This window comes from Lissotriton vulgaris, chromosome 9 (assembly GCF_964263255.1).
Source record: "Lissotriton vulgaris chromosome 9, aLisVul1.2, whole genome shotgun sequence".
Classification (NCBI taxonomy): domain Eukaryota; kingdom Metazoa; phylum Chordata; class Amphibia; order Caudata; family Salamandridae; genus Lissotriton; species Lissotriton vulgaris.
Window position 1 is genome coordinate 547,540,809 of NC_141697.1, and position 21,879 is coordinate 547,562,687.

Consider the following 21,879-nt stretch of genomic DNA (forward strand, 5'->3'; position numbering starts at 1 on the left):
ATATTTGAAAAGTAGATAACACAGCACAATACAAATCCCACTCCAATTTATAAAAATAGTGAATGTTTTAATCAACAAAATGACACCAAAACAATAAGAATCCAATAAGGGGAATTGAAGATAAAAAATGTTTAGGTTTTAAATAAAAATAACACCACAAAGTTCAATCGCAGGTAAGTTTTCAGGCAGACTAGGGCAGAGGTAAGGTTTAAGGCCAACAGTGAAGGAGCGTATGTCTGATTCACAGATTGGATTTTGCCCTGGCCAAAAAGTTACCATCACACTTATACATTTTTCATTAATGCCGAGTCCTCAAAGGGGCAGGAATGCAGGCTGGATCCAAAGAGAGGCTCATTGACGATGGGTTGACGAAGAACAAGGTCTCAATGAAGTTGTCGATGGGAAGCTCAGAGATGAAAAAGTCTGAAGTTCATGCCCAGGAAACCATCAATAACAAGCAAATGCTGCTCAGCGTATGGCCGGTTGAAGATCTGTACTTCGGACTTGGACTCATTTCTGGAAGTCAGATTTCCTCAGCAGGGCAAGGCTGCAAGGTGTAGCTGAAGAGGTTTTGTTTTCGTTGACTACAGGTCAACATCTGTTATGATGAATGTGATTTATTGCTGCTGAGTAGAACTCAGGTCCACTAGTAAAGCATCCTTTGCGTGTTGGTAGGCCAGCCAGTCCCGGTCCTATGGCAGTCTCAAAGCAAAAATGTAGCAAAAAGTTTCAAAGTCCCAGCTTTTATGTTTGGGCAGGAGGAGTACACTCTGACACCAGTCAAGGGTTTCAGGACTCAAGAACAGGATTTGGGGGTAAGGACTCAATCCACCAGTACCCAGCAGCAGTGTCCGGGGCAGGCTGAGTTGAAACTGTTCAGCTGGGCTCTTTTGTGCCTTTCACTAATCAGTAGGTGGTGGTGTCTCCAGCCCACCCCAACCTACAGGGACAAACTTCCCAGAGGTAACCTTACCCACTTTTGCAGCAGTTTCACTGTTCCCTACTGTAACAATTTCCCACAGTGCCTCTTTGTACCTAAAACCAAGACAGCAGCACCTTTCTTTTCTCGTGCAGAGCTCCTGTCCCCACCCTAGAGGTATGGCCAGAGAAATTAGCAACCCCTGCCATCTTTAGATCTGGGGAAACAGGTTCAAGTGCTGTAGCTGTCTCTGGAGGAATCAAATCTCCTGTGCATGAATGTGACCGTATGTAATGTAATCTGGTGCTCATGTAAAACGGTCCAGTGGCCTTGGAGAGTGTTTGTGCTATATTAAACTGATATATTTATTTCACTGAAAAAACAAATGTCAATTCAAAACCACTGAAACTTTCCATATATATATATATATATATATATATATATATATATATATATATATATATATATGTCAAGTAATTATAGCTCTTGCCCTATGGTAACTATAACTCACCCCCCCACCATGCACAGTTTTGTCTTCAATTATGTAATTTCAGATGTTGAAATGATGTTATCAATGGTGTCATAGAACATGTAATGAGTGATGTAATATTTGTGATAATTAGCAGTGCATTGTGAGGGCGCGAGTTATAGTTACTGGAGATAACTATCACGGATGAACTTCAGAGGTTTTGTTTGTTTAAGACTGTATGTTTTACCGGACATTTTCACCAAACTATATCAGCCCTTTCAAATTAGTTTTTTGTGGTGAATTTTTAAGTTTTTTTAATGCAAAGCCAGATATTATTACCATATCTAACTATAATTTCACTTTAACCTTTATTTTTCTGTGAATTTCTAGAATTTTTTCAAACATAAAGTGATATTCTATTGCCATATGTAACACCAATCCCGCGCAACACACAGCAGTGCGCAGCATGAATTTGGCCTCATGGCTTGGCCTTTGGCAGTGCATGGCTTGGGTTGGCTGCAAGCAGACAATTCCTCATCGCACACAGCCGAAGACCGCATGGCCAACTGCCTGTTTGCAGGACCCACCTCAGACACTGACCTATCCCCAGGGCGATAGGTGTGCGTAGCAGGGTGTGGAGAGGAACTGGCTTGTCCACTGACACCTCTACCCTGGTTGACGGGCGTGCATAGTAGGGTTTGGGGATGAACAGCCCTCCTCTGAGACCTCTCCCCTAGGCGACAGGTCTGCATAGATGAGTGTGAGGAGGGACTGGCTTCTATGCTGATACCTCTTCCCAGGGTGACTGATGTGCATTTTAGGGTGTGTGAAAAGACTGGTCTCTGCTGAGGCTCCTCCCCAGGACAGCAGGCTTGCATAGTAGTGTGTGTGGAGGAACTGGCCTCTCCACTGATATTCCTTCCCAGGGCGACTGGTGTGCGTAGTAGGGTGTGTGGTGTGCGGGGACTGGCCTTTCCACTGAGACCTCTCAGCAGAATGACAGATGTGTATTAGGGTGTGGGCATGGACTGGCCTCTCCACTAACTCATCTCCCCAAGGTGAAGGGTGTACGTAGAACTGTGTGGGAACAGACTAGTCCCTCCATTTTCTTTTTGTAATAATCCCGCAAAAGGTTGTTTATAAAAAAAAAAAGAATTTACAGTTTGATTTACCACACTACTAGTGCCTCGTAGATCTCTCAATTACTCGGCAGTCTGGATGCATTTACCCCTCCCCCTTATATGGCCTTTTCTGATCATTTTCACAACACCAGGAGTTTTTCACCATATTCAGTAGTGGCGGCCTGATCATTTTCACAACACCAGGATTTATTCACAATATTAAGTAGTGGCAGCCATTTAATTTCTGTTTTTCCATCAGTCAGCCAATCAGAGCTCCCACGAGAGCAAGACGGCCGGTGGGGTAAGATAAAGCTTTCTCAACCAATCAGATAGCTGCATTTTTGATTTTACGTGGCCACGGGACTCTCGCAAACCCAACTGTCCAGATATATAAATATTTTGTAACCTTAATTTCTCAAAAATGACTAAATGGATTTACACCAAATCACAAATCTGATAGAGACTTCCTGCCACAGATTCCTTACCTTTTACATTTCCCCAGACTTCAGATTGGATCCGGAAGATCTTGCGTGAGCAGTACCACTGCAAGCCGGAAGGTGGCGTTGATCAGCTATGTGTCCGTCATTTGCATCGTGCGTGCCAGAAATGACGTTGCAGTACCTATATTGTCGTGCTGGTGTTCTTCGTGCCAGCCACTTCTGATCCATATAAGAGTTAGCCCTCTGGTTTTTTGACAGGCTTTTTTTCTCTACGTTTTGTTGACTGGTTTTGAGATCTTCGCGTGTGTCGAGGCTGTTGTTGCTCAAGTCAGGTTTTAAGCCCTGCAGTGCCTGTCACCGACCCATGTCAGTGATGGACCCACTCCTGGTTTGTATGCGGTGTCTGGAGCGCGACCACGACTCTAAGTCATGCTCCGATTGCCAGGCCATGGCCTGAAAGCTTTGAGGGAGCGGTCCCTGAAGCTGCTAGTGGCCCAGCGTGCGACTCAGCTGAAGTTGTGGTCCTGGTTTAGAAAAAGGTCCTGGGATCGCTTGCGAAGCCCAAAGTCCTATTTATCCCAATCGCAGTCCTCTTGACATTCAGGTAAGAGGCACAAGAAAAAGAGCAAGAAGTCAAAGCACTTTTCAAGAGTTCCTTGGCCAACGAGACGAGAGAGCCTTGGTGTTCTAGGACTCATTCCCCGGAACCTTCGTCTAAGTCCATTCTATGCTTTCCAGCTTTTCTGTGAGCCAGAACAACCCCTGCCCAACTTAAGGAGTTCTTTGAGGCCATGTGCCTCATATTTGGGCGACCCGACCCCTCCAACACTCCTTCAGGCACCGTAGGGTCAGGAGGGCCCCTTCTGGTTCTGTGCAGGCAGCTCCAGCCCCTGGTCCAGAGGGCCCCAAGGATCCGGTCCGATGCTGGTTGTACCATCTCGACATTCCCTGGTGCCGGTCCCGATGCCGCCTGCGATGCCATCCTCATTGTCATCACTAACTCTGACGCACAGCTTAATGGGCGTCGCACATGTTGACTGACGGCATAAGCCTTGCCTCCTGGATCAGAGCCTAAGTCTTATTCTCATGGGCTAGGCCTTGGGGAAGACTGCGAGGGGTCACTGGACTCTTTAGAATACCAGCCCTATGCAGAACTGAGTATGGACTGGTGTCAAGAACTGGGTGAGGCCAGTGGCCTGCATTCTTCTCCAGATGCTGGACTACTTTCTCCCCCTACTGTGGCTTTGAAGGAGGAAGCTTCCTATGCAATTGTGGTGCAGAGGTCCAAGCCCCTTCCTCCCAATGCTCTTTCTCTACCGCTCCCTCAGGTAGGGAGTTCAAGAGGCTGGACTGATTTGCCAAAAATATGTTTTCTTCCACCAGCCTGGCATTGCGGTCAGTGAACACTGCTTGCGTTTTGGGACAATATTCCCACAGTTTGTGGGATATGGTTGTGCAAGTGCTTCCACAGATCCCTGAGGAGGCGTGGGCTTTCACCACCAGGAGAGCTGCAGCAAAGTTTCCTATTCGATGCAGACTTGACCCGATCAACTCGCTAGGCAGAGCGGTTTCCGCAACAGTGGCCCTGAGGCTCCACACCTGGCTGAGGATGACTGGCTTTTCGGGGTATGTCCAAGGTTTCCTTATGGAAAATCCCTTCAATGGCACCCATTTCTTAGGACACCAGGCAGATTTGGCACTCGAGCGCCTTAAGGATTCTCGATCTGTGGCCAGGTCCTTAGGCCCCTCTCAGGCCCCACCTTCACCTCAATCTGCCTTTTGCTCCATTCGTGGCTGCCAAAGGGGCTTCTAACTGCACCAAATACCACTCTGCCACTATTCCGCACATGCTCCCCATCCTCTGCGTGGACGAGGGTGCTGTACCCACAGACCTTGTGGGGCGGGTGACCAGCAGTCTGGTCAGACCATCAAATACCCCCCCCCCCCCGCAGGTAACAGTCTCCAAACCTTCTAATCTGCTCCTTTACCACCATGGGCACCCAGTTGAATGTAGGATTCGCCATCACCTTGCCAACTGCCAGTCCATAACTTTGATTCTGCCTTCTTGCGTTTGCCTGATCAACCCTCTTTGTTCAAGTGCCCTATTGTACATAAGTTTCTTAAAGGTCTGGCTCAACTCTTCCTTCCAACCCCATTGATTATGCCTCATGGGACCTTAATTTAGTTTTGACTTTTTTGATGTACTCTCCTTTCGAGACTCTACACAATTGTCCCCAATGGATTCTCACATTGAAAACAGCCTTCCTTGTTGCTGTTACATCTGCCCGCAGAGTGATTGACCTGCAGGCCTTTTCTAATCCTCCTTACCTCTCAGTCTAGCCTGACAAAGTGGTGCTTCGCACAAGGGCCTCCTTTCTGCCAAAAGTGGTCCCCCATTTCATATCGGGAAGTCCATCACCCTGCCCACCGCATATGTGTGAGAAGTTGGCCTGGTATATGCTGTCCACTAATTAAAGTGGGCACTTTGTACCAGTCCAAACGACCCTTATGATGTATGAGGTCAAAGATAACCTTTAGAAAGCTATCCTAGTGCTATCCGTGGGGAGCAGCCTTCAGGCTTAGTCTTGAAGGAATGTAAAGCAGCTTGTATTACCAGAATATCACCTTTAGTATTAACTAAATGAAAGGAGAACCACACAGTGGTTATAAAAATATGTATTTATGTATTTACCACTCTATAGTATCCTCTACACGAGGAAACAACACAAAGTGCACAATACGTTAGCAAATAAACTGTTGTAAGTAGCACAATACACAGTGGGCTCCAGGGGGACCCCAAGGAACCACCCAAGGTGAGTAGACAGGTACTCAGATGGGGACGGGTGCAGTGTGTTAACACAACCGTGGGGTCCGTACAATTCTATGGGGAAGTTGCGTTCACAATTTTAAAGTTTAAGGACCCTTCTCGGTGGACTTCGAAGGAAACCATTTGGAGCTTAGGAGGTTGGAGAGCCACCCCACCTGTGGATTCTGAGTACCTGAGTTACCCATCCCAGGGGAGACAGGTGCATAGGTCTGGAGTGGTGTCGGAAATCGCTGTCGTTTTCAGTGGAGGGCTTCAAAGAAGACCTGCTGCTGTGAAGGAAGAAAGTGTCCGTGGGAATCCAAGGGTTGATTCTTGATGAAAGGAACCTGAAAGCAGAGGGGACAGAGTCAGGGTCACTTCAGGGTGACCAGGGGCTTTGCTAGACGAATGCCCACTGATGTCGGCTGCTTCATGTGCGAAGAAGGATGCTTGACTCTGCAGACATGAGGTCCAGGAGATGTCAAAGATGACCAGGAGCCGGATGCGAGCTGTCCCACAAAGGCTGTTGAGTGCTGAGGGGGTCGGTGTTCGCTGGAGCACCAACAAGCCTTGGCAACAGCAACCCTTGCAGGAAGGTCAAGCAGGTTACAGTGTGGACCACCAAGGTCCAGGGGACTCACCAAGCAATGGGGAGTCAAGGCACGTCTGGAGAAACCAGGGAAGCCCAACAGAATTCAAGATGACCCTCAATAGGACCCACAGGCCGAGTGGCCAGGAGTTGCGAGGGGACCTTGAGCAAGATCACATAGTACCAGCCCACGGAAACTCGGTGCAAGGAGGCTGGAGTTCTTTGGTGGAAATGCTGCTTGGGGTCAGGACTACACGAAGTCCAATGCATAGGCTCTGGAATCACCAACAAGCATATGCACTGCAAAAGTATGCGGTGCACAGGGGTTCGGGTTATGCGGTCCCCACTGGGGATACTGGCCTCAAACTCAGTGAGAGGGCATCTCGGCCTCAAGGAACATTGGAACCCACCTCCTGTGTTGCTGGAGCCTTCAGAGTCCGCAGGAGCTCTAGATCAGCAGACCGGTCAGTTGCGTTACGGTGCCTGCGATTGCAGGGGAGGGACTCCTTCACCCCAAGGGAGATTCTTCAGATGTCCTTAATGCTCCACAGGTCTTGCACAGAGCCTGTATGGTGTAATGGTACAGACAATGCTTTGGACTGAGAGGGCGACGTAGTCGAGCCCAGTCAAAGTCCAGCAAAGTCCATGTCCTTTGTCCAGTCCTGCCCAGGAGCCAACGGCTCCCAGAACTGGTGTGAGCTGGACTATGCACAGGGACACCAAGTGTGCCCCAGATGCAGACTTTCAGGCACTTTGGAAGTGCACCCACCCAGCCACAATACACTAAATCCTGTCTGGGAGTTGGTCACACCTCTCAGTAATAGGATGCCTATTGTCCTGCCTTCCCCTGTTCGAACTTGGCTCATCAGCAGGGGGGCAGAAATGTGTCTCTGGTCGGCAGCAACCATTTTGTGTTGCCCGGGTCGGGAAGGCTGGCACCGGAAAGACCAGTGACTCCACGAAGCTTGCTTCAGAAGGGTGGAATCATACCTTGGTGTGGAGATAGGATTCCAAGGTGTTTGATAGCAAACACAACACGTTTCTTTCCAGCCATTTTCGAGATAGTATTCACTATGAGGTTATAATGCACCTTTACCTATATGTCTGGCTGAGTCACAGACAACTCGGAGAAATGTTCTCCCAAGGCTGCAGAGGAGCTCTACTCATGCAGGGAAACCTCTCACGTAAAACCCAGCACCCTGCTTTCAGGATTGTCAGGGCCTGCTCTAGGAGTGACTAATAATTTTTAAGTGTAGTGGCCTATAGATATAGTGTCTATATAGCTAAAGTAAGTGGTGCAAGCACCAGCTTACACAGGCTGCAATGGTAGACCTGTAGTTCCATTTTGCATAGCCTCTCATGGGTGGCATAATACATGCTTCAGCCCATGAGAGGCCTTTGGGGTACCTATGCCCTTAGTTCAGGGGTACCATATACTAGGGGCTTCTAAGGGTACCCCAGTATCTAATCTACAGTGTACCTAAGTACATGTCAATATATATCTGAAAGAAACAGGTTAGTATTAGATTCCTTAACTTAGAATATCCCCAGGCGTCAGGCTGGATCTGGAAACTTTTGCGTAGCAGTACCCCTGTGCATCAGTAGGTGTCGTCTGCGGCTCCGCGTTCGTCATTGGCGTCGTTTGCGCCGGTTTGACGTCGCCGGAGTACTTAGACGCCGCCCTCGCGCGCTGACGTCAGTTTTTTTTTCCGTGCCAGCTAAGCGCAGATCCGGAGAAGTAGTACCCTTTAGTCCTTATTTGACTAAACTTTGATCTTTTTGATCTGTTTTTCGAGTCGATTGACTCCGACGGTGCCGGTAGGGATGCCTGGGTTCAAACCCTGCTCCAAGTGCAGCCGATTGATGTCGGTTACCGACCCCCATCGCCGGTGTCTTCCGTGTCTAGGCCTCGACCACGACGACCGAACCTGCTCCGACTGCCGGGCCCTGACGTCCAAGGCTAGGCGGGAGCGGTCACGCAAGCGGCTTGAGCTCCCGCAGACGGCCCACGCCGTTCAAGGTCCCGGTCCCACAGGAGGTCGAGGGACCAGTCGCGGTGTCGGAGCCCTCGTAGCTCTGAGAGTCGCATCGGTCTTCGGGATCAAGATCCTCAGGTAAGAGGCATGAGAGGTCCGAAAGGCGTCATCTCTCTTCTGACCCACTCCGACGCTCGCGCGACGCGGCCGGGGGTTCGGGTGACACCACCCACGCGGCTCCGACGGAGTCGGGGGCGTCGCGGCCTGCTCCATACCTTCCGGTCCCTGGGCATGACGCGACACCGGAGGAGATCGAGCGCTACCTCATGGCCATGAGGTCTCTCTCTCCTCCTCCAGGTTCCGTGCCGCTTTCGGGCCCAGCGGCCCCGGCTGGAGGGGCCTAGCGGGTCGGGTGCTTCGGCTCCGACGCCGTCGGGTGCTTCGGCCCTGGGGCTGCCGGCGACTTCGGTCCCGGCGCCGCAGGCCCTCACTGGATCCGGTTCCGGATCCGGGTCTTCGCCGGTCGACCTCACGACCTCACCGGCGCCGGCCCCTAGGGTGTCGCCCCCGGCGCCGCCTCCGTGCGACGTCGTCCCTGATCCTACCCTCGATTCGGTTCCGGCGCCGCTCCCGACATCGTTTGGAGATTTTTACTTCCACGAACCGGCCCTATCCTTTGAATCTGGATACCAGGAGATGGGTGACGAGAGGGATTGGGAGGGGTCTGAGGACCCTCTGGCACGGGAGTGTCAGTCTCAGCAGGACTGGACAGGTGAGCTTGGGACTGCCAGTGGGCTGGACACTGGTTTTGTCTCCCCTCCCACCGTGGATTCGGAGGAGGGAGCTGCCTACAGTGTGCTGCTGATGCGGGCAGCCAAGGTCTTGGGCCTGGAGCCCCCCATCGTGGCCGTGATGACTAACCTCCTCACTGAGGTCCTTAAACCGGCTGAGCCTCTGCTGCCATTTAATGATGCCTTGTCAGACGTTCTTTTGGGCACTTGGTCCAAGCCCGCTACAGGTCAGCCTGTAGATAGGAACGTGGCCAGACGCCACCGCCTGGCTCTGGGCGAGCCTTGCTTCCTGTCCACCCACCCCACCCGAGAGCCTGGTCATCCAAGCCTCCAACTCCCAGACCGCATTCCCCACGGCTCCGCCTGATCGGGAATCCATTCTCCTCCCTGAGTTTGGGGCTGCGTTCAGTCAACACAGCGTGCCTCTTGGGCCGCTACACCCACTCTCTGTGGGACATGGTTGCGGGCGTGCTGCCAGAATGTCCAGCGGAGGTCAGGACTAAACTCACCCAAGCCCTTGCGGAGGGTCGAGATGCAGCACGGTTTTCTATCCGGTGTGGGCTGGATACCACCGACTCACTGGGCAGAGCGATGGCAACGACGGTGGCGATTCGTCGCCACTCCTGGTTTAGGTCTGCCAACTTTTCGGCCGATGTCCAGAACACTCTTATGGACATGCCGTTCGATGGCCGACGCCTTTTTGGCGACAAGGCAGACCATGCACTTGAGCGCTTTAAGGACTCCAGGGCTACGGCCAAGTCCTTGGGCCTCTCGGCCCCGCGCCAGCAAACGGGTGCCGTTCGCTCCTTTCGTGGCCTAGGAAGGGGCGCTCCCACACGTGCTGCCAGCCACGCACCACAGACTAACATCCAACACGGTGGCGGCCGTGGAAACCGCCGTAGCGGCGGTCGGGGACAACGACGAAGCCAGTCCACACCTTCCCCACCAGCATCCGCCTCTAAAGCCTCCTAGTCCATGCTTTCAGGCCCATGTGATGCCAATGGGGAGCAGGGTTCGCCATCACCACTTCCACTGGCGCACTGTCACTTCGGACAGGTGGGTGTTGCAAATCGTCCGAAGGGGCTACTCCCTCCCCTTTGAGACGACCCCTTCAGCCATGCCACCGCAATACCACTGCGTGTTGGGGGACCACTTGCAACTTCTGCAAGAGGAAGTTACGGCCCTCTTGGCCAAGGGGGCCATCGAGCGAGTTCCTGGGCCGGAAGTAGGGTGTGGTTGTTACTCCCACTACTTTCTGGTACGAAGAAGGGCAAAGGGGGCCTACGCCCTATCTTGGACCTACGGAACGTCAACGGTTTCCTCCGGAAAGAGAAGTTCAAGATGCTGACACTGGCTCAGGTCTTAGCTGCCCTGGACCCAGGAGACTGGATGGTAGCGTTGGACTTGCGGGACGCTTATTTTCACATTCCCGTCCTGCCGGCCCACCGGCGCTACCTGTGGTTCACGGTAGGCCACGAGCACTTTCAGTTTACCGTGCTCCTCTTCGGCCTTACCAGCGCCCCACAGGTGTTCATGAAGGTGATGGCGGTGGTCGCAGCTCATCTGCGCAGGTTAGGGGTTTCCGTCTTCCCCTACCTCGACGACTGGTTGTTGAAGGCGGGCTCGCCCCAGACAGTCATCAGCCACCTCCAGACAACGGCAGACCTCCTGCACCAGCTGGGGTTTTCTATCAATGTGCCAAAGTCACACCTGTGTCCCTCTCTAAAGCTCTTCTTCATCAGAGCGGTTTCGGGTTTATCCTCCCGAACAGCGGGTTCGGGATATTCAGGCTCTGATTCCAATCTTCCAGCCTTTATCCCGGGTGTCGGTCAGGTTGATACTGCGGCTTCTGGGGCTGATGGCCTCCTGCATTCTTCTGGTGCATCACGTCCTGTGGCGGATGCGGGCTCTGCAGTGGGACCTGAAGTTTCAGTGGGCCCAGCATCAGGGCAACCTGTCCGAACATGTCCTGATCTTGGAGGGCACTGCAAGACAGCTGCAGTGGTGGCTCACGGACCGCAATTGGGTCAGCGGCAGGTCCCTCTCCTTACCCCAACTGGAGCACGTAGTTGTGACGGACGCGTCCCACCTAGGTTGGGGAGGCCACATGAGAGAGGCGGAGATCAGAGGCCTCTGGTCTCCGGCAGAGTCCTGGCTCCATATCATCCTTCTGGAGCTGAGGGCGATTCGTCTAGCACTGAAGGCATTCCTCCCCTCTGTCCGGGAGAGTGTAGTGCAGATGTTCACGGACAACACCGCCACCATGTGGTACTCCAACAAAGAGGGAGGAGTGGGATTGTGGACCCTCTGCCAGGAGGCTCTGCATCTCTGGCAGTGGCTGGAACATCAGGGCGTGACCCAAGGGGTTCAACACATGGCAGGTTCTCTGAATGCCAGGGCGGACGAACTCAGCCGGCAGTGCATGATGGATCACGAATGGCGTCTGAACTCAGATGTGGCGCAAGGCCTCTTTCTACAGTGGGGAGAGCCTTGGTTAGATCTATTCGCCACTGAAGAGAACGCGCAATGTCATCAGTTCTGCGCGTTGGAATTTCCAAGGCGGACCAGGCTCCAGAAGGATGATATGGAGCCAGGACTCTGCCGGAGACCAGAGGCCTCTGATCTCCGCCTCTCTCATGTGGCCTCCCCAACCTAGGTGGGACGCGTCCGTCACAACTACGTGCTCCAGTTGGGGTAAGGAGAGGGACCTGCCGCTGACCCAATTGCGGTCCGTGAGCCACCACTGCAGCTGTCTCGCAGTGCCCTCCAAGATCAGGACATGTTCGGACAGGTTGCCCTGATGCTGGGCCCACTGAAACTTCAGGTCCCACTCTGCGGCACTTGCTTTGAGACGGTTTTCGTCGCGAGGGGAGTTGCGGTCTGTTGTACGCCTTTCCGCCTATACCACTTCTGCCCAGAGTGCTGAAGAAGAACAAGCGCGACGGGCACAAGTTATCCTTGTGGCTCCGGATTGGGCACGAAGGTACTGGTATCCCGAGCTACTCAGTATGTCTGTCGGTCCCCTGGTTCGTCTGCCTCTTCAGGAGGACCTTCTGTCGCAGCAGCAGTTGACGGTCCTCCACCCGAACCTGTCCAGTCTCCACCTACATGCTTGGAGATTGAGCGGCGGCAGTTGAGGCCATTTGACTTGCCTCCTGAAGTCTGTACTGTGATTCTGGCAGCCAGGCGTCCCTCCACGAAGTCGGTATACGCCTGCAGGTGGAACAGATTTGTAGCATGGTGCACAGCAAAGGCTGCGGATCCTCTCTCTTCCCCTCTTTCCGAGGTTCTCCTCTTCCTTCTTTCTCCTACCCAGCAGGGCACTGCTCTGGGCACTCTCAAGGGCTACCTTTCTGCCCTTTCAGCATTTTTAAGGCTACCTGATCAGCCATCTTTGTTCAAGTCCCCAATTGTAAATAGGTTTTTGAAGGGCATCACACACACACGTTTCCCCCTGTTCCATTCGTGATGCCTCAGTGGGACTTGAACCTTGTTCTTACCTATCTGATGTGCGCTCCCTTTGAGCCACTTCATAACTGTCCTCTTCGCCTTCTTACTCTGAAGACTGCTTTCCTGGTTGCCATCACCTCTGCCAGGAGAGTGAGTGGGCTCCAGGCTCTTTCTTCCAAACCTCCTTTCCTTTTTGTCCATCCGGACAAGGTTGTGTTGCGGACAAGACCCTCTTTCCTGCCCAAGGTTGTCACAGCCTTTCACATTGGGCAGTCCATTACCTTGCTTACCTTCTTTCCGCCTCCGCATTGCTCAAAGGAGGAAGAGCGGCTCCACCGTCTGGACCTAAAACGTGCGCTCTCGTTTTATCTGGATCGCACCGCCAAGTTCCGGGTGGATGACCAACTCTTTGTTGGTTACGTGGGCGCTAAGAAGGGATGGGCGGTACACAAGCGACCATCTCTCAGTGGGTCGTGTTGTGTATCAAGGCATGCTACTCCTTGGCTAAGAAGGAACCTCCTGTTGGGCTGAGGGCCCATTCCACTCGGGCTACGGCGGCTAATACTGCCCTGGGTTGGGGAGTCCCCTTGCAGGACATTTGTCAGGCAGCTACATGGGCCTCGCTGCACACGTTTGCAAGACACTACTGAGCCAGCCTAATTAGGGCAACCAAATTTATTTTTTTGTTTTTTGTTCTTTCAGGTCATGCAACTGCAAGGACCAATACCGCTGTAGGCACATTATAGCCTTAGTTTATCACTGTAAATAATCTTTCACTTTTAGGTATTTACACCTTTAATAGAGAAACGTGAGTAAGGTGGGGAAGTTGTGCCCCCGTCCTGAAGAAAGAGCACAAGCTCCGAAACATGTTGACGCACACCAGAGGTAATGTCCATAATTACGAGAATTAACTACCTCATACTGCACTTCTTTTATTAGTACCAGCCCGAGGTTGTGAATAAAGTTTTTTCCTGATACCTACGAGCCAGGTACTTTTTAACCTTCACTATACCCCACCACTCACATTTAAAATACCCAACCACTCCCATCACACGCACCACACATAGTCTATACTTTCAGTGCTCCCGCGTAGTCGCAGGTCGCAGCACGCCGCATCCCGTTAGAGGGGTACGAAGACCCCGATGATGAAGCATGACACCAAGGGGCCTGTTGGTGTGTGAGGGGTATTTTACAAAACACTGAGTGTCCCCCCCATCCGTGGTCTACACTCTCCCTGTCCACTATAATTATTTCTTCGCCATGAGGGCACTCCCTGACAAACTCCGGTGGCCCGTCCTTTTCAGCTAATAGGATGTCATAGCCTTTTGAGAGGTTATCCCAAAACAGACCCCTTACTTTTCTAGTCTTATCTCCCTCTATACGCAATGTTATTTCCTATATTTTATGAGGTTCGCTAATTCTGGTATCAGCAGTTTCCACCTGAATGTATTCATTCGTGTCCACTGTCTCCAGATGATTCATCAGGATCTTGCGAGCTATGGTGACTTCTGCTGCGCTGTCTAGCATTGTCTGTGCCCACTCTCCGTTTTTCAGCTGTGTCCTCAGTATCCTCGGCATGTTTGATTATTTTAATACTGGCTACCTTCTTTCTTGGAAATTGTAATTTTTTACTTTGAGCAGGTTCCTTGTCTTTGGACTTGATGTGCTCTTCCCTGTGTTCTGACCGTCCTCTTCTTTCCGATTTCTGCGAAAAAGATCGAGAGGGACATGTATCAATATCTTGATATCTATCAGGCTTTTTCAAATTATCCCTATTTCTAAGGTTGTATCTTTTCTCAGAGGGCTCCCTTTGGGGAGACTGTGGATCTCGGTTCGGAGCTTTTTCCCTCCACTGAGGAGACCTTCCTCTGGACTGGAATCTTTTTTCTGTGGGAGTGGATTGTTTATTTCCATCCCAGCTCTTTTTTGGAGTGTTTAGATTATTTTTAATAAATATCTTTTCAGGATTTTCAAGTAGTTGGGGTTTTACCGGTTTCCCACCCAAACTATCTCTACCTAGTTCTTCATAGGATTTTTCTATGAATCTGGCAAGTTCAGTTGGATGTCTGCTATATCTGTTTCTTTCAATTTTTGGCGGATCGCCACAGATGCTGCTTCTCCTTTTATGTTGGCTAATAATATAGCCGAGACCTGCTTGAAGTCTTTCAGTAATTTCATACCAAGAGTTAAAGCAGGTTCTGGACCGTATTCATTTTGAATTTGTCTTAGCACATCTGGTATTACCGCCAGAGAGGTAACACCATGTGTTTTTGTGTAAATGGAAGCAAAGACTGTACCCCAAGTGTCACAGTCCTCCACATGTGGTGCGACCCCCCATTGGAAGGCAGATAGTCAGAATTCTGTGTTTCTCACCAGGGGTAGTATTTGGGAATACTGCCTCTATTTGAGTTATTTTCTGTGCTAGCCAGAATGGAATTTGTTCCCGTTTTGCGGGTGTTTTACCAAGACATGATTGTATGTTCTGTGGTGTAATTTTATTTGTGTTCCCCTGATGAGGGGTCAGCTGTGGAATGTTAACAGCTGGTTGGACTGTTGCAGTCCGCATTACATATTGGACTAATTGTCTATGAATTTTAATTAGAAATTTTAGCTGGGCTAAAAGTTCCTTGTCTGACATTTTATCAATGTCAGGATGTGGTGTGTAGCTGGCTAGAACCGGCCATGTTGCTCCTGGCCTACCTAGTGGACCGAGCCTGGTGATGTGATCATTATGTTTTAGGGCGCCTTTAAACCAGAGCAGGTGCTGTTGGTAATTTAGTGGAATTTCCAAATCCTCGAAAGGAATGTATTCATCCGGAGGTTTCTCTATTTTGTAATAGTGGAATTTGTGTGTTGTAGCGTTTGCCACTGGAAAGTTTATCCATGAATAGAATACCTCTGTCTGCCGATATTCGTGTGTCTCTATCACGAAAATGACTGTACCACCTCGTGATGTCAGTCCGTTTTCTATAAGTTTTAAAGTTATAGTTTTCTTATGTTGACCGGAATGAGGATAGCATTCCGGTCATTCTGTAGGAGACTCGTGTCATCATCCATTAGTTGGGCTGCTAATCTAGCTGCATCCCTTTAGTCTTCACTATCTGGCATTTTTACTGGCAGAAAGGTTTTTGTGCTGCAGATCAAGTTTCAAGGAGACAAAAGATTAGGTGCACAATATTTACGAACACTGTATCCTTCAACGTTGACTAAACCAAAACTCTATATAGGAATCTCTTCCTACTAAGTTCCGGCGGATTTTAACCTTTCACCCACTCCAGACGTCTATTGGAGTATTTACGGGAAAAAGGGTCTGCGTGAAAAAGCACGACTGAGTTACTCTAACGTCTTGCTTTACTTTTATCGCCTTACTAAACGTTGGGCACCATGTAGTGTAGTTCCTATTTTCCCTATAGGCCCTGCGCATTGGAATAACATAAACAACAGTGTAGACGTAGGACTGAGGTCATCTAGGTCTCTACTGACTATGTTAGACTTAATTTAGGTTTGCGCCAGCTAGCTCAGAGGTCACAGGAAACTTTCTTGACTGAATAGGAAGGGATCAGCTTCCCTGGCTCAGACAAGAAGGGATTCAGCTTCCGACAACCGCATAAACATGACAACTTTGCTCCCTCAGGATAAGAGTAGATCTCTAGAGTCGTGTGAAAACAATAGACAGCTCTTTCACTCAGTCAGATGTGCATTCTTAGTTTCACCAGAGTGCAGAGAATAGAGAGACGGGCGTTTTCAATAAAAGGTATTATTTTTTGAGCAGTCTTCCTTCTCATGCAAGAGAAATGAATTGCCACAATTGCAATACTTAATATAAAGTGAAGTACGTACAGTAAAAGGAGTATTATGAAATAATACTGTAAAAGCATTGATATGGTTTCTTAGCCATAAGACACTTTAAAATGGATAAAATATATACATACATATATACATAGGCTAACGTGCTCAACTGGTGTTTCTAAAATACGCCTACCCCGGTGTACCTGACCTAAGCCTTATACGTGGGAAGGAGTAAGTGAGTAAGTTTTAGTTAAGTTGGTTTTGCCAAGAATCTGATACAAGAATTCTCTCTAAGGGTTTAGTCAGCACTGTACATTGGGAATAGAATGTAGGAGGTCTGGTATCTCTCTCTCTCAGGACTCGATATCCCAGTCACCCGCAAGGGTAGGCTGGAAACGCCGGAGCTGGATTTTCTCGGCAGGAGAAAAGACAGCGTCTTTCTCAGCGCGTCAAAGAGGAGGGGCAGCATCCGTGGGCTCTTCGCATCTGCTGGGCTCTCGGCAGGTAGATTAGCTGCTCTGCTCCAAAACCACCACCGTGTGTTTGCTTAAGGCAACGTTGGTATATTTATACCTGAAAGGTGCTGAGTTTGACGTAAGGTTTGGACATAAGACGTCAATAAAGATGTCAGTAAGAACTGGCCTTTCTTACAGTGCTCGCAGGACTTCTATTACAAATCAAAACAAAGCAAGCAGGGATTTCCCAGGTTGCTGGAGGTTTGGTGTGTTGAAAGAACTTGTTGTGCTTTCTAGGAATCTAAGGAAGTAGCTTTTGCCATGCATTGGGCTGCAAGGGCGATTTACTGAAATATGGATCTGATTCTTATGCCATTATAGGGATATTTATTGATTATAGCTGTGTAAGGGCATAAAATGGTAATATTGATTCAGGTTCCTAGATAAAAACACAATAGTCACTGTTCTTAATGTCTGCGCTTCTGCCGTGGAAAGTTGTGAAAAAACTCATGTCAAAGCGCCTGGGTGGCGCCTATATAGGTGCCTCAACGTCACTTCTGACGCAGACAATGCTCGCAATGGAGGCAGAGCTAATCAACGCCACCTTCCAGCTTGCAGGGGTGCTTCTCACGAAAAAGCTTCCAGTTCCAGTCTGACGCCTGGGGAAATTCAAAAGATAAGGATTCTGCGGGTAGGTATAGTCTCTCCCAGATAAGGCATTACCGGAGGTAAGTAACTTGTCCAACACACGTTAGCTTCCTGCCAAATTTGCTGTACTTCCTATCAGCCATTTTGCCTGTAGCGTGTTACAAATAATCCCTATGTCAATTGAATGAGGAATTTGTTTTTTAATGAGCCCTGCTTCACGGATCACGCCAAAACTTTCCAGGAAGATGCTGAGCTCGATTAACTTTTTTTCGTGAAGATTGTCATACAGAGCCAAAGTTATCAGCAAACCAGAAAGGGTTTTTTTCATGGAAACGTGCTCGTAACTACAACTACCGCCACTGGGTTCTACAGATATTCACTGAAAAAACAAAGGTTAAAGGGACATTATAGTTAAGGGAAAATGGTAGTTAAAACATACCTTTTTAAAGTAACAAAATCGCTGAAATTCACCAGTTATAATTATGTCTCATAACTATAACTTGCACCCCCCACATGTCCACAGTCAGGTGTTGCACTCATGTTATCATTTATGTTAAAAAAACAGATGATACCCTTTTTATCTCAAAAACACCAGGGGGCATCTTAGCAATTGCAATCATTTTTTGCTGTTCTGTGTAGACCGTGGGCTAAAGCTGAACATCAGCAAAATAAAATATATGGTGCTCAATACCTAGGTCTTTCCAAGCCAAATTACAGGTACAGAATACACCACTTTACTTACTAAAAGATTTTGTTTATTTGGGGGTGACATTGTCCCATACTTTCAGCTGGAGAGCTGCAGTTAATAAGAGTGTGCTCAAGCTGCGGTGAGAGACTGGGGTAACCATTAAAATGGCTAAAAAGCTCAGCTTTAACTACTTAACCCTAGCCTTAGTCCTCTGCAAAGCAATCCTTGTACTGCACAGAACTTTGGGACCACTCTGGCATTAATGAGCTGACTGTGGTAGAGAATAGATTCCTCAGTCACCTAACTAATCTCCCTCATTGCACTCCCACTCGTCCCTTGCCTCAAGATATGGTTCTCTTGCAATCCAGCTGAGAAATGTAGTATTTTGGCACACACTCTGGTCAACCCCTGAACTGGAATCCTATAGGCAATCACTTAAATGTAAATGTATTTGAGCTTGTATAGCGCACAGCTACCCGCAGTGGGTTTCCCGGAACTTGCTTAGGGAACCCGTCCTGGTATTCCCCTGTGAGATAACCCCGGCAGGGTATCCACAAGGTGAAAGCCAGACATCCTGCCGCGAGGGGCCGTTGTGGAGATTAAGCAAGCTATTGCCCAGAGTCGCAGAGGGTGAACCCGTGAGTCGAGAAGGCACCGGAGCGAGAATTATCGAGTCCGTGGAATTTTTGAGCCCAAGACCCGCCGAGGCGGGGAATTGAACCCTGGTCCAGGGCCGATCTCAGATTCCAGGTCTGCCACCTCTAACCCCTGTGCCACACTTCTCCACACTTAGGGAGCTTCTAAAATCAATGGGCCACACAGGAATTCCCTGGCTGGCCTACCTAAAGAAAATGTGTTATGCTTTAGCCGTTGAAACTCTCTGGGATAATCCAGAAGAAGCCTTGATTAAGGACTGGTGTAGGGATTACCTCTGGGGAGAAAAGATTAAAAATAGTTCTGAGGCAGTCTGTCGGACCAATTCCTAGATCATAGGATTATGCCATTTTATAAAGCTTCACGATTTCATAAAAGGCTTCCTTCCAAGGCAGCCGTGTCTGAAGTTCAGGTATGGGAAGCTTCCATTCCTACAGTTTACCACCAGAAGGGAAAACCATTAATGGTCTTTCCAAAAATTGCCCAGCATGTAACAATGCTCTTGAGACCATCTCCCATGTTTTTATTTGTTTGTGTTATCTGTTGATCATCTTGCAAGAAATGGATTATCCCCATGTGTCAATCTTCTAGACCTTGGAACAGAGTTAGCCCTTAGGATCCTGAAGACTGACACCAAGGAAGTGATTGTGATTGTGATCAGTATGCCTAAATTTCTCCAAGCTGCTTGGTTGATTCGCAAGCATCAAGGAGAATCAACTGTGTCCATGCCTGAGGTGTAGGATGTGGGACTATGCAATAGTGGGTTGTGTCCCTTTTTTTTCCCCTTCCCTGCCGTAAGATAGCCCTCATATTAAGATTCAATCTTTCTGATATAGGGCATGGATTGTTAAGGAAACAGCCCACTATAAAAATAGCTTTGTTGGAAGGCTACCAATCTCTTAACTTTCACCGGGTTTTAACAAGCTGACGTGTATTGTATTGGAAACCTCCCAACCAAATTTTAATAAGATATCTGATGGACTGCTAATCTTGCATGGAGCGGATGATTTTACTAATTGATGTTTTTATGTTGTTTTAAATTCTAGAATGTACATTATGTACTATTACTATGAGCTAGCAGTTATATTATACTGTATGTTTTATGAATTTTTAATATGAAATAAACTACTATGAATTATAAAACATGTCATGAGTGATGTAATATGTGTGATCATAAGCACTGCATGTCAAGGGCGTGATGTATAGTTACTTGAGAGAACTATAACTGGTGAATTTCAGAGGTTTTGTTTGTTTAAAACTGTATGGTTTAACTACATTTTCACCTAACTATAATGTCCCTTTAACCTAAGGTTTTAAAAAAAATGCAAAGTAAGATATTATTATTAGTATTAAAAGTCACTTTAACTTTTGTGTTTTTTTCTGTGAATTTCTATTTTTTTTATTAATGTAAAGTAAGATGTCCTTTGAGTGTGTGGCTTTAGGAATGGCGCCCAACCCTCCACTATGCACAGCCTTTGGCGGTGTGCGAAGTGGGGTTGGGCACAGTGCCCCAAAACCACTGCGGGCACCCAAGGCTGACTATGTGATGTTAAAATATAAAGGGTTTCATTTTAAGTAAGACAGATCTACTGAGTTTGTCAAAGGGTCGTAACACCAAAATTTTAAAAGTGGATCTATTGCTTTATGAAGGGGTCAGCATATCAACATATATAAAGCGGATCTATTGTTTTTGTATAAAAATCTCCAATGATTGTAATCAAATGTACATTTCATAAATTCATACATTGAAATATTAACAAGTGATTGTTCCCACCGGGAGCAATGTGCAGGAGTGCGGGCAGGGAAACCGAAGTATGCTCCGATCCGGTGGGAACATTTTTAAAGCTCCTGCTGAGTAAGAGCAGGCATACTTTTCGTGCCTGCACTCCTGCAGGCAGGAAAAGCATGTCTGCTCCCACCCGGTGGGAAAACATTTAAAGTTCCTGCTGAGTGAGCGCAGACATACCTTTCCTGCATGCACTCCTGCAGGAAGGGATGGCATGTGTGCACCCACCTGGCGGGATTTTAAAAAATGCTCCCCCAGGGTGGGAGCAGATAGGTTTCCCTGCCTGTGCTAATATGGGCAGGAAAGCTACTTGACCCGAGGTGGACTCCCCGGGGCATAGTAATTGGGACCCTTACAGGCTCGGGAGGGGGCCCTGCAGCCTTTCTCCCTTTTTAAGTTCAGTTCGGCCCCAGGGAATGCAGTCACCGGGGCCATTAATGCTCCTCCCTCCCCATTTTGCTGACATTCAGTCACTGGCAAGGGGGTTGCTGGGGCCTACTTAGACTCGGGGAAGGGGCCACAGGACCCCTCACCTAGTTTTGAATAACTGCACCTGGGTTTGAGATGCCAGGGGCCTTCCTGAGGCTCAGAAGGGGCCACCCATCCCATACCCAAAGTAGTGTTTCCACCTCCTCTCAAGCCTAGGCCCACCGCAATGACGGTTTTTAGGTCTTGCGCCTAGCGCGATACACTGCGCAGTGGTGTTCGCGCAGGCGAGAGTCCTTTTGTACAGGTTTTCAAAATGGACCTGGAAATTCCACACGCTCGTGCATGTTCATTTCCTATGGTCCATTTTGATTGGGCTTTGATTGTGTTGTTTTTTAACAGAACACGCAATTGGCCATAGGCGGTCGCGTAGCTCCGCCCATGGCCTATTGGTGTCTGTTACGCGCACCAAAGCCCATATGTCTTCAATTATCGTGCCCAGACACGGGCGTGATAATTGAAGTCATATGCCTCGCAGTGGCGCGCGCGCGCACCACTCGCTGGCTTTTTTTTTTTTTACACATTACTTTCATGGATCGGAATCTGCATTTCAAATGCCCCTCACTGATGAGACCTAGTGCTCAGAATCCGCTAGAGGCAGCAGTGCTGTTTATAAAAGATACTTTGCCTAAATGAATGCTGGAATTGGCTTAAAATGAAGGTATGTACTGCATTTCTTGTTTTGTTTTTGCAATATCGTTTTTTCTGAAGAGAGTGGGAGCGTGGAGCAAGAGACTGACAAGGGAACTGCGTGTCCTGGGTCAGGGTCAGAGACGGGCATTAATAATCTTTTTGATCACTGTTAATAGGCC

General features: G+C 48.9%; 1 protein-coding gene across 1 annotated transcript in view; it reads left to right on the top strand.

Moving 5' to 3' along the window:
- The first annotated feature begins 326 nt into the window (after positions 1–326).
- Positions 327–21,879, top strand: part of LOC147691756 (uncharacterized) — a 36,114-nt gene continuing 14,561 nt past the window's right edge. Inside the window, exon 1 of the mRNA XM_086939478.1 lies at positions 327–522. Coding sequence (XP_086795604.1) covers positions 327–522 — 196 coding nt within the window. The remainder of the gene's footprint in view (positions 523–21,879) is intronic.